The sequence below is a fragment of the Danio rerio genome, chromosome 16 (assembly GCF_049306965.1).
Source record: "Danio rerio strain Tuebingen ecotype United States chromosome 16, GRCz12tu, whole genome shotgun sequence".
Taxonomy (NCBI): domain Eukaryota; kingdom Metazoa; phylum Chordata; class Actinopteri; order Cypriniformes; family Danionidae; genus Danio; species Danio rerio.
Genome location: NC_133191.1, coordinates 29,243,259 through 29,255,009, shown reverse-complemented (window position 1 = coordinate 29,255,009; position 11,751 = coordinate 29,243,259). Strand labels below are relative to the sequence as shown.

General features: G+C 36.8%; 1 protein-coding gene across 18 annotated transcripts in view; it reads left to right on the top strand.

The window, feature by feature from the left end:
- The first annotated feature begins 171 nt into the window (after nt 1-171).
- Nucleotides 172-11,751, top strand: part of lipeb (lipase, hormone-sensitive b) — a 52,289-nt gene continuing 40,709 nt past the window's right edge. For 5 of the 18 annotated variants that reach the window (XM_073926032.1, XM_009292347.4, XM_073926042.1 and 2 more), the window contains exons 1-2: nt 172-280; nt 6,971-7,009. In XM_073926032.1, coding sequence (XP_073782133.1) covers nt 193-280; nt 6,971-7,009 — 127 coding nt within the window. In that variant the 5' untranslated portion in view covers nt 172-192. Of the gene's footprint in view, nt 281-6,967; nt 7,010-7,244; nt 7,356-11,751 lie in introns of all 18 variants that reach the window. The other 13 variants (XM_073926036.1, XM_009292350.3, XM_073926041.1 and 10 more) reach the window with 5 other exon arrangements.

Below are 11,751 nucleotides of genomic sequence, written 5' to 3'. Positions count from 1 at the left end.
ACACTTCTGAGCAGCGTCACCTGACTAAATAAGGGCAGAGAGATGGGCGGTGCTATAAAGTGAGAACCGTTTCATAGGTGTATTAAGTATTATCCGCCGCGTTATTGGCTGTAGGATTTCGTGTGGGCGTGTCCGCTTGGAAGGTACGTCCAGACACAGCAGAGGGGAGTTAATCATTGCTGTTTGAGGAAGATGGCGACTGCGAAGAAGTCTGGGAGCGGTGTTCTTGAAAAAGCAGTAAGCAGGAGGCGGTCGTCAAAGCACAAAGAAGTCCCAATAGGTATAATCTCTTTTAATAAACATAACCGTTTTATGGAGGCGAGCTGTCGCTGGTGTGTGACACCCGCGCTCCCTCTTAGATAGTTCGAGAAGTGTCAAAGAAAAGATTAAAACCCGAGCGCTTTACTGTACCGGTATAATGTAGCACCGCGTAGTATCTTCTTTCTGATGTGTATACATACTGCACGTTTCTAAATGTATCTGTAAAATGTATAAGCCAACAGGCTTTGAACTCTGTTGTTATGTAACACGTCGGCGGAACCTGTAACTCTTGTAGTATAATGTTTCATTGATGAAGGTGAATGACATTGTAATACATTGCATTACACTTTAGTACGTCGCCAAACAGCAATGATGGCACGCACTAGTTGCTTTCTTGGATCAGTGATGCTATTCGTTTGAATGACATGCGATTATTTGCCTGAACTTTGCTATAATACATTATAATATGCTTTGGGATGCAGCACTAAGAAATAATCTAGACTAGTACCTGTCTGTATTGTTTTAAGCTTATAGCCACAGAAAACGTGTGTTGTAAGTGTTGATGTTCTTAAAGGGGTAATTCACCAAACTAATAAAAGTTCTGTCATCAGTTACTCGGCTTTTTGTCTTCCAAACCCATGTAACTTAACCTTTTCTGTGGAACACAAAATAGTCTATTTCGACTTTCTGAGATATTTATCAAAAAAATAAGGAGTTTCCCAAATCGTGTACTTGTGCACTAAGCCCAAATTATGTGTATCCACATAAAAAAAATCAAATTAAGTATAAAAAGTAAAATGTTCATGCATACTGCTTGACAATATTATCTTATAAAATGGAGTTTGCAATAGCCTTTCATTTCTTCTCTGTTGTTACGTATGTTCAGTTGAAACAACTCCTCATGCAAGACATGTTCAAGACATTTAAGCTTGCACACAGAACATCCATGGGGACCTTTCAACCTCTGCTCTCTCTCATAAGTTTACACCCCCCCTCCAAGGAGCCCGAGGTTGGCATGTGAATGTCCTCTCATGGTAGCATTATACATAGCATGAAATCAAATTCCAGAACCTTATCATTTAATGTTCCATGCCTGTGCAATTACCACCCAACACTATTTGAAAAGCTGAAAACCTAATAATATTCAAAAAGCAGTTGAATTCTCACTTGAATTAATCATATTCAAAATTGTGTTTATTTTCGCTCTCTTTAATTCCTCCCTTAAATCACTAGTGCTGATGAATCACTCTTAGATCTTCATTGCAAGTTGCTTTGGATGAAGGTGTCTGCTTGCTAAACAAATACATGTACATTTTAATTCAACTCAGTTTTGTCCATTGAGAGTGAATTGGATCATTCCTGCTTGTTGATTGGTTGATCTTTTATAAATAACAGGTTTTTGCACTGGTCAAGATGTCATTAGAAAAGAGATTTTGCATGAGGTAGGCTATTTATAGACTATATGTATGAAGTGAAAAGTGCGATATTCCATACAAAAAAGTTTATGGCGTTTATGTGTATGGGATATAATGTTTAATTTGAGACACAACATTCTCCTTTTATGATCTACAAAAAATTCAGGTTTGGAATATAAAGAGGAGTGGAATATTGGAATAGTGGAATATTTTGACTGATTTATTTATTCCATTTGGGGTGGGGGGGTGGGGGGACTATACCATTAAGATGATTAAGATTATGATTATGTCTTAGTTAGGCTAAAGCAACTGCTTTGACTGCTATCAAACCAATGTGGGCTTCTCTGTAGCATTATTTCAGCACATTGTTATTAAATTGGTGCAAGGAGTTTCCATGCTCTCTGTGTTGCAATGGCCAGAACCCTGCTGACTGTTTGGTTTCAGGTTTTTTCTGAAGACCCCTGCCTTGTCCTAGGGATCAGTGAGAGGATTTGAAATCTAAACGCCTCACTCAGCACTCTTCTCAGACATGCAGAAGAACAGTATGAGAAGAATTGTAGAGCAGCAGTATGTTCATATATTGTTCACATTATGTAGTGTGTAGTAGGTTGTTTACTTGCTTCTGTTATATTTGGATGAGAGGGAGAGGAAACTCTTCACTAATGTCAGGATCAGGGCATTGTTTTTCTTTTCCTGTTGAGATGATTTTACCACATTTATGAAATAATATGGGACAAAGGTCTGCTCGGAGCCTTCTATTGTTTCTGACTGCCAGACGGATGAATAAAGGATGTAATGCTTGATATTTGTAAAACATAGAGAGAGATATCATGTCAGTAAGTTTAGTGTTGTTCCTGTTGAAATGTCTCCACCACAAAACATTTTTGATGGAAATGCATGGTCCTTGACTAATGAGGATATTGGGAAATGCATGGCTTTTCTAAAAGCCCTTTGTAGCTTATGCTAAAAATAAGCTGGGTTTGCACCATGAAGGAAATCTGAGAAATTCAGATTTTCAGACATGAAAGGATTAGTTTACCCAAAAATGAAAATTCTGTTTTTAATTACTAACCCTCGTGTTTTTCAAATCCCAAGACTTTTGTTTATCCTAAGAACATTCATTCATTCATTTTTTTTTTTTTGCCTTAGCCCCCTTATTAATCTGGCGTCGCGACAGCGGAATGAAGCGCCAACTTATATATGTTTTACACAGCAGATGCTTTTCCAGCTGCAACCCATCACTGGGAAACACCCATACACACTCATTCACACACACGCATTACATACAATTTTAGCTTACACAATTCACCTGTACCACATGTCTTTGGACTTGTGGGGGAAACCGGAGCACCTGGAGGAAACCCACATGAATGCGGGGAGAACATGCAAACTCCACACAGAAATGCCAACTGACCCAGCCGAGGCTTGAACCAGCGACCTTCTTCATCCTCCATAGACAGCAACAGCCCTAAGATGCTGAAAGTCCAGAAAAGGAACCAAAAATACTGTCCAAACATTCCATTTGACTTCAGGGGTTCAATTGTAATCATACAAAGCTCTGAGAACACTTTTATGTACCAAAAAAAAAAATGGTTTGCCTGACTATGTGTTCTGCTCAGTAATTACCAGTAGTCAACATGCACCATGACAAGGGCGAGAAGATGCAATCAAACAAATTATTTGTTTTTAAGGGTTTTTTTGCCACACAAAAATGTTCCTAGTGGAATATTGTATGATTACACTTGAACCCATGTGATTGCTACAGATTACAGTGGCGCAGTAGGTAGTGCTGTCGCCTCACAGCAAGAATGTCGCTGGTTCAAGCCTCGGCTGGGTCAGTTGGCGTTTCTGTGTGGAGTTTGCATGTTCTTTCTGTCTTCGCGTCTTTTTCCTCCTGGTGCTCTGGTTTCCCCCACCAGTCCAAAGGCATGCGGTACAGGTAGATTGGGTAGGCTAAAACGTCTGTAGTGTATGAGTGTAAATGAGTGTCTGTGGATGTTTCCCAGAGATGGGGAGTGGCTGGAAGGGCATCCGCTGCATAAAAACGTGCTGGATAAGTTGACGGTTCTTACCGCTGTGGCGACCCCAGAAGCCAAAAAAAAAATTAATGAATGAATGAGCTGAGTGTCTAATTATTTTCTTACCCTAGGTGTACATCCATCCAAGTTAAATAGAAAAAACACTTTAATATTTTATTTTCTAATTTAAATTGCATTATCATCACTTTTCTCAATGTGTATAATGTTTATTAAAGAGCTGCTTTTTAAACCCCTTTTCGAAAGTCTATGCTGCTCTGATTGTGAAAATGGTCTAGTTTATTGACACTGGTTTGTCACTCTCAGTTTTTGCTGAAAACAGAACACCACTCACTGAATGTAAGCACTGGAGAATTCCTTGGCACACAGTGATTTAAACAGTAAAAAACTGACTTTTACTTAATGGAAACTGGATCAGATTGTATCATTTCAAACAAAGTTAATAAGGAAAGTGTATACCAACCAATTGATATTTTTATGCAAAAGTATTCTACTGAATTGTGGAAAATGATATTCATAACAATAATAGTAATTATAGTAATACAATCATAATTTCTGCACTGAAAAATATTATTCAAAGATCAATTTTTAAAGTTAAATGGTTTGAAAACTGTTTATTTGGGTTGAATTTAAACAAATGAAGTTGAACATTACTAAATTTAATTTGTTTATTTAACATCAACACATATAAATTGAATACAACCTTTTTGCAGACATAATTTTTTTCAATGTAAAAATTGTAAACTCTTATGTACTTTACACTGAAATAAAGATACTAAAACTGTTGCAGAGGTGGTACCTTTTCAAAAGGTACGCTTTTAAAATGGGTATCACACCAGTGACAGCTTGAATGTATAATTGTAGACACGGAAAATTTTCTCAATGACAGATTTATTTGTCAAGGAATAATTAATAATTTAACTACAGTCACACTTAAGTAACATAGCAAATTTAAATCAGATTAATGTATCTGCCCTTCTCAGTGAACAGGAACACATATAATCTCAGATGATTAAATCCAGATATTCTCAGTGCTCACTGCTCAAACAACCTTTCAAGATCCAGCCCTTAGTTGGAAGAAAATCAAAACACTCTTCTAAGACATGATGAGATTAGGTGTCACGGTGGCACAGTGGGTAGCTTGATTGCCTCACAGCAAGAAGGTTACTGGTTCAAGCCTCAGCTAGGTCAGTTGGCATTTCTAAGAGGAGTTTGCTTGTTCTCCACGTGTTTGCATGGATTTCCTTCGGGCGCTCCAGTTTCCCCCACAGTCCAAAGACATGTGGTACAGGTGAATTGGGTAAATTAAATTGTTCGTAGTGTATGAGTTTGTGTGGATGCTTTCCAGTGATGGTTTACAGCTGGAAGGGCATCTGCTGCTTAAACATATGCTGGCTAATAAGTTGGCGGTTTATTCTGCTGTAGTAAGATGCCGTATTGGATAAACTAGAGTCATGGACTTAACAGCTCAAAGGAGAAGTTGCTCCAAAATGTCAATATTGCAAAAGCAACCATACTTTTGCAGTGTACAATTATTAATGTCTTCAGATAATTATTTTAATCTAGAGAGACTTTAAAGTCTTTTAATGTGAATCCTTCTGAATCCTGTTGTGAAGTAGCCAGAGATGCTAAAATGGCAATAAACTTAAAAAAAAAAAAAAAAAAAAAAAACTAATTATAACCCAGATATTTTGTACAGGCTCAAAAAATTACTTTAAAGAAACAAATTAGCCATAGATCATGTATCATGATTAAAAATCCAGGGTCTAATCATCTCAGATGTAGTGAAGTATAGAAAACAGACCTCAGGGCTCTGCTACAGAAGTGTTTGAGCATCAAAGGTAACATTTGTGAGCTGCTACTAAAGACTACAGACTGGCATTGTGCTGATTTGTTACAAATTTGTTACACATTTGTTTTAGGCTGTTCAGCATTAGTCCTAGATCAGTTTTTTATTATTCACTTGAATCAGTTGTGCATTCATGGTTTGCAAAAATGTTCATTAATACATTTGAATTATTAATATTCAGTAGCATATTGTTTCAGAGATTTTTTGGGTTAGCTGGGAAAAATAATAAAAATATGGCACTTTAAATTATACAAAGGTTGTATTTAACACTCATTTAGTTGTTAAAAAATGCTGATAGTTTAATTAACATTAATCAACACTGTTAAATGAACTGTTTGTATATAACCTGTTGCCCAATTTCAGCATTTCATAATTTTAGCATTGTATTTTGAATTATTTACAACATGAAAAACTGTATCAGTATTGGGCTAAAATGTGTAATCTTAGTTATATATATATATATATATATATATATATATAAAAAATTTTAATAGTTTTTTTTACCTTTAATTGGAAAGGACAGTAGAGGTTACAGAAAGGAAAGTATTGGGAGCAGGGGAAGGGTCGGCAAAGGACCTCGAGAATGGGAATGGAAGTCGGGTCGCCGTGACCATGATGGTGCTATATGTTGGCGCACTTATTTACTAGGCTATTGGCACCGACCAGTTCTAGCTTTTTATGCCAACATTGTTTGCTTGAAAAATATATTTTAAGAGCTGATTTATTATACTCTGTGGCATGCCAGAGGACTTTAATACAACCATCAGCAAATGACCTAAATGATGAAGCGTCTGCGTAATGCACCCTTTTGTTGTACCATAAGACATCTAGAGGTCATTGTTTTGTGTCTGTCTGGATTTTCTTGTGTCAAAGAGAGGTGCTAGTTTTGGATCGTCCAGTTAGAGTGAAGGTCACTGTCCACAAGTCACCCTTCAGCTGATATAACCAATAGAAACAAAGGTTATTTAGGCAATTGTGGGTTTGAGGTAGAGGCACTCAGGACACTGCTCGCCTGGATCCTTTAAACAGCATGCTGTGTGCGTGTGTATGTGTGTGTGGCACATGTGTGCATGTTGCAGTGAGTAATTTATTTTCATTGTACTCTGGGTGAAAAGTCATCTCGCCACAACAGAGGAACAGTTGATATGGGAGAAAATAACAAAGCCGTGTTCTCCAGGGGCCGAGACAAATGAGAATAATGGAAAGAGGAGTTTGCAAAAAAAGAAGAGTGGATGAAATAGAAAGTGACAGAATGTCGCGGCGTGATCTGAGGGCATGAACGGGTGGGAGGGAGGCCGAGTGAGAGCGTCCAATCCAAACACTCTTTCTTACTGTCTTCCCCTTTTGTTTTACCTCCCCTTTCCATGTCTGTATTTCTCTGGCTCCATGGCTGTGCGGGTATTGAGGAGACAGGACGTATGAGGACTCCAGCATGAGTTCAGAAGAGGGTAACGTTTAGATTGTATAGGGTTCACTCCCTGTGTTTGTGTGTGTATGTGCTGTAGTTTGTTTTGCATGTTTTTAGGTTGTAGATTCTCACACTTATGCTCCGCTTCACCCTTTGTGTATCTTAAAAGTGTCTTGTTTCTACTCTTCTGTGGTTTGTGCTCAATGCTTTTATTGGTATGTTATGTTAATGTGTTTTAATGCAGTGTCATTGAAAAAAAACATGTCTCCTTGCAGTAGTTTAGCCAAGCTGGATAGGCCAAGCTTTGGCTGTAGATGTTTGTACTATGTTTGTACAGACTGAGCTGGTCACCGTTTTGCTGACATCAGTCATTGTTACAGCACTAGGTATGCTTTTTGAATGTGTGTGTATATTTTTAATGAACAGTGTTGATTTATAATGTATGTTCTACTTGCCATGTCCTGTCCAACAAATGAAACATTAAGTTAATGTTAAGATTTCAAGATGGACCTTGTGTCATTCCCAAATTCGAGTAAATGTATTTATTTCAAATCGGTCTGTTTTGCTTTTCACACTAAAAAAGATCTAGTAGCATAAATAATATATAAAAGAGTTGTGTTATTTTTTTGCTACATTATTTTTCTTTATGTCAGCGACGCAGTGGCGTAGTAGGTGGTGCTGTCACCCCACAGCAAGAAGGTCACTGGTTCAAGCCTTTGCTGAGTCAGTTGGCATTTCTGTGCGTAGTTTGCGTGTTCTCTCTGTGTTCCCGTGGGTTTCCTCTGGGTGCTCCGGTTTCCCCCCAATAGTCCAAAGACATGCGGTACAGGTGAATTGGGTATGCTAAAATTGTCTGTGGTGTATGTGTGTGAATGAGAGTGTGTGGGTGTTTCCCAGTGACGGGTTGCAGCTGAAAGGGCATCCTCTGCGTTAAACATAAGTTGGCGGTTCATTCAGCTGTGGCGAGCCCAGATTAATAAAGGGACTAAGCCAAAAAGGAAATTAATTAATGAATCATTCTTTGTCTATATTGTTTGTTTCTATTTTATGAACCTATAAATATACACTGTAAAAAATTTTGAGTTCCACACAATTACTTTGTTCAACTGAACTGTAATTCAATTGTTTTTACAAATTTATGTGGATTTAACATAATAAATTTGACCCTGAAAAAACTCAAAAAAGTTTTTGATTCAGCTTATCTCAAATAAGTAGTTTTAACAAACAGCAAAAACATTTTGTTTTGGAGTGCAAGAACCTCGAATTGTGTATAGTCATGGGATGGATTCTCAGGGTTTATCGTGGTTTGGAAAAGCGACGGTTTTAAAACAAAAAAAAATTTTTTTTGCAGTAAATGTAAGGTTTTTGTTTACATTTTGTCAAAGACATTTTTTATTTATTTACAGTATACAGTATCTCTACCAGCAAAAGACCATCCACATCAAAAGCTACTGGTCAGCCCATGATTCAGCAAACATCTGAAAAACAAATCGCTTATGCACCTACATCCAAGCTTGCTAGGGAACTGAACGGGGTTTACTTTACATCCAACATGGGTCAGTGTAAGATTCTGTATAACTTTGTATAATATTTCACGGTATTGTGATTACTGCTCTAAAATATATTGGATAAATATAAGGATAAAAAAACACTTTCTCCCTCTTTGAACACAATATATTTTACTGTGATAAACATTTAAAAATTTTGTTACATTAAACATGTCATTGTTAGGGTAATAATTTATTATTTATTTGTTTATTTCTACAAATATTAATTTATTGCTTATTTATGTTAATTATAGTATCAATTACAGTTTTGATTTCTGGATGAAGTAACATGTTTATAGCCAACTACAATAAAATTAAAACATTCTACACAGGCTACAGCAAGCTTACAATGAAACACCCCATATTGCACTTATACATTTTTTTTTCAATAAATTTTGAGAGAATTAAGAGTTTTCAACTGATTTATATTAACATTTTGTTTATTTGTTTTATCAATGGGATTTTATGTCAATTAGATTATGATTATTTATTTATAATCATAATAATTATTTATTTTGCAATTAGACTTAACTTGCATTTAACCTATAATACACATTTAAATTATTTCACTGTATATTGTTTTAGCTATGTGTGTGTGTGTGTGTGTGTGTGTGTGTGTGTGTGTGTGTGTGTGTGTGCGTGTGTGTGTGCGTGCGTGCGTGCGTGCGTGCGTGCGTGCGTGCGTGCGTGCGTGCGTGCGTGCGTGCGTGCGTGCGTGCGTGCGTGCGTGCGTGCGTGCGTGCGTGCGTGTGTTCAGTAGAGGTGTTAATTTCTCTTGGTGGTTATCTTTTAAATAAATTCAATTTAGATAAATAAACAAGCATGACTGTCATTCACTGTAGTTAGTGCTTTGAAATGTGCCTCTGAACTGCATCCCAGCAGCACAGCAATGAAAGTTATTTCTCAATCCACATAATTGTTGGATTACTGTCTAGTTGAGGCAGTTTGAGTTGATGGCAGTGGCACAGTTACACTCGTGGGTTCCCATGCTCAGATTAGGACATTAATCTCTCGAGCTCTGGATACAGCCTTTAGTATAAGGACAGGGGACAGAAATGAAAGAGAAGAAAAGACACACTGAAGGAAGATCTCACTGATGGGTGAAGAAGCAACAGGGGAGAGTTTGGAAAGTCTAAGAGAATGACTGGACACATAATGGGAGGAGTTATCTGGGGTAAAGGGCAGAAGGCAAAGGGGTACTTCTGGTTAAAACCCATGTGTGCCGCAGATAAGAAGGTGTCTTGGGAATCAGCTCTAAATAACACCAGATGTAATGCTAGTTAGAAAAGCATGCCGTTTTGAAAAATAAACTACTTTTATTTCCAACTTTTTGAAGCATAAACCATTTTACAGTTCGTAGAACATCTTGCTGCTACAATGGATGCCTCTGTAAGTTTCTGCATGTTCTGTAGTCTAAAAGTGCTGATTATGTTCTGACCATCTTTACTTGTGGGTCAACAATTATGTTTGTAAAAAAAAGATATTTGGCTCAAAAAGAAAAAAAAAATGTTTCTGTCAAAGTTTTTAGCCCTTTACGTCTAGTATAAAGATAAGTTATTGTCAGTCCAATCTCATAAAACTGCATAAAAGTTTAAGTTTTAAATGTTTAAAGCTTGACCATTTCCATCCACCCTTTTCATCTGCTCTGTGATGTACACTGTAAAAAAATTGACTCAACTCAAAATTGTAAGGCATCTTGCTGCAGAGCATTTTTAAGTCAACTCAACTTTCAACCCAAGTTCTGCGCTAGAAAAAGCTCTGCTACAGTGACCTACAGTTTTGAGTTTAGTTGAGTTGATTTTTTACAGTGTAGTTGAAAATGCATTATATTAATGTGTAATTGCTCATGTTGTCAGACTCTCCATGTGTTGACTCTTATTACATTATGTAAGAAATTACCCAAAACATGTTCTTCATGGGTTCATATCAAAAGACAGAGATTACGATCAAAATGTTAGATGTCTACCACCATTTCAATTCACTTGTTTTCCAGCTTGTTAGTAAGGCATGAATATTATGCTTAATATACTTATGCGTCATCGAAAGAGCATGATATAATTAGGTGAGATTGCAATCTACAGTCTAAACAAACGTACAGTAGTTGCGAGATGTTATTAAATGCATGTTAATTCCAGGTGGAAGCTCTTTGTTTCATGGCAAACTGAATAAAATATTAACAATGAATGTTTTTAGAGTCAAAAAAGAAGTTGGACAAAAAAAGAAGTAAGAATCATGCATTCATTTATTTTCTTTTTGCCTTAGTCCCTTTATTAATTGGGCATCGCCACAGCGGAATGAACCGCCAACTTATCCAGCTTACTATATGTTTTACGCAGCGCATACCCTTCCAACTGCAACCCATTATTGGGAAATGCACATCTCTATGGCGAATTTAGCTAACCCAATTCAACTATAGGGCATGTCTTTGGACTTGTGGGGGAAATTTGAGAACCTGGAGGAAACCCATGCAAAGGCGTGGAGAACATGCAAACTCCACACAAATGCCAACTGATCCAGCAGAGGCTCGGATCAGTGACCTTCTTGCTGCGAGGTGATCGTGCTAGTACCCACTGTGCCAAAGTGACGCCGAACTTAATCATTTGTTACATAAACCATCTAACTGTATTGTGGCCTCTAAGTTAATCTGATCTCTTTCAGCTAATATCATCAGCTAGCATAACGTATGCTTAATGTAACTTTTATGACCAAGTAAACTTTACTTTTTACTGGAACTATTAGGGCATAGTGTTGACTTTTTTACAGTCTAATCGTCAGCACAGTAGTGACCATAAAAGCTCCTCAGAAACTTAATTAAAGGTCAAGCATAACATTAAATAAATAAATATCTAACCAAAAATAAAATAACTTTCTTAAAGTGGAAATCTTTAGCACAAGCTCTAAAGTTATCATAGAAGTTCATGAAGTAATTACACTAAGTAATACAAATCAGTTAACACTGAATTTCTCCACACATCACTAATGATCACCACTGTTATGTTAACCTTATTAAAACGTGACCTCATAACAATGATGTTTAGAGCTTATGAGCAATTCCATGCAAATATCAACCTTGCCATGAAAAAAATTAAGTTTTCACCAAAATACAGAAACCATTTCTGCTTTTTTTGTGTAAGCAAATATTTTACGGTACTTTAGAAATACTTAAAAATGTCTCTGTCAGTGTTTTTAAGCTATTATATTTGATTTAACAAAATTACACAAGGTAATTTTTATT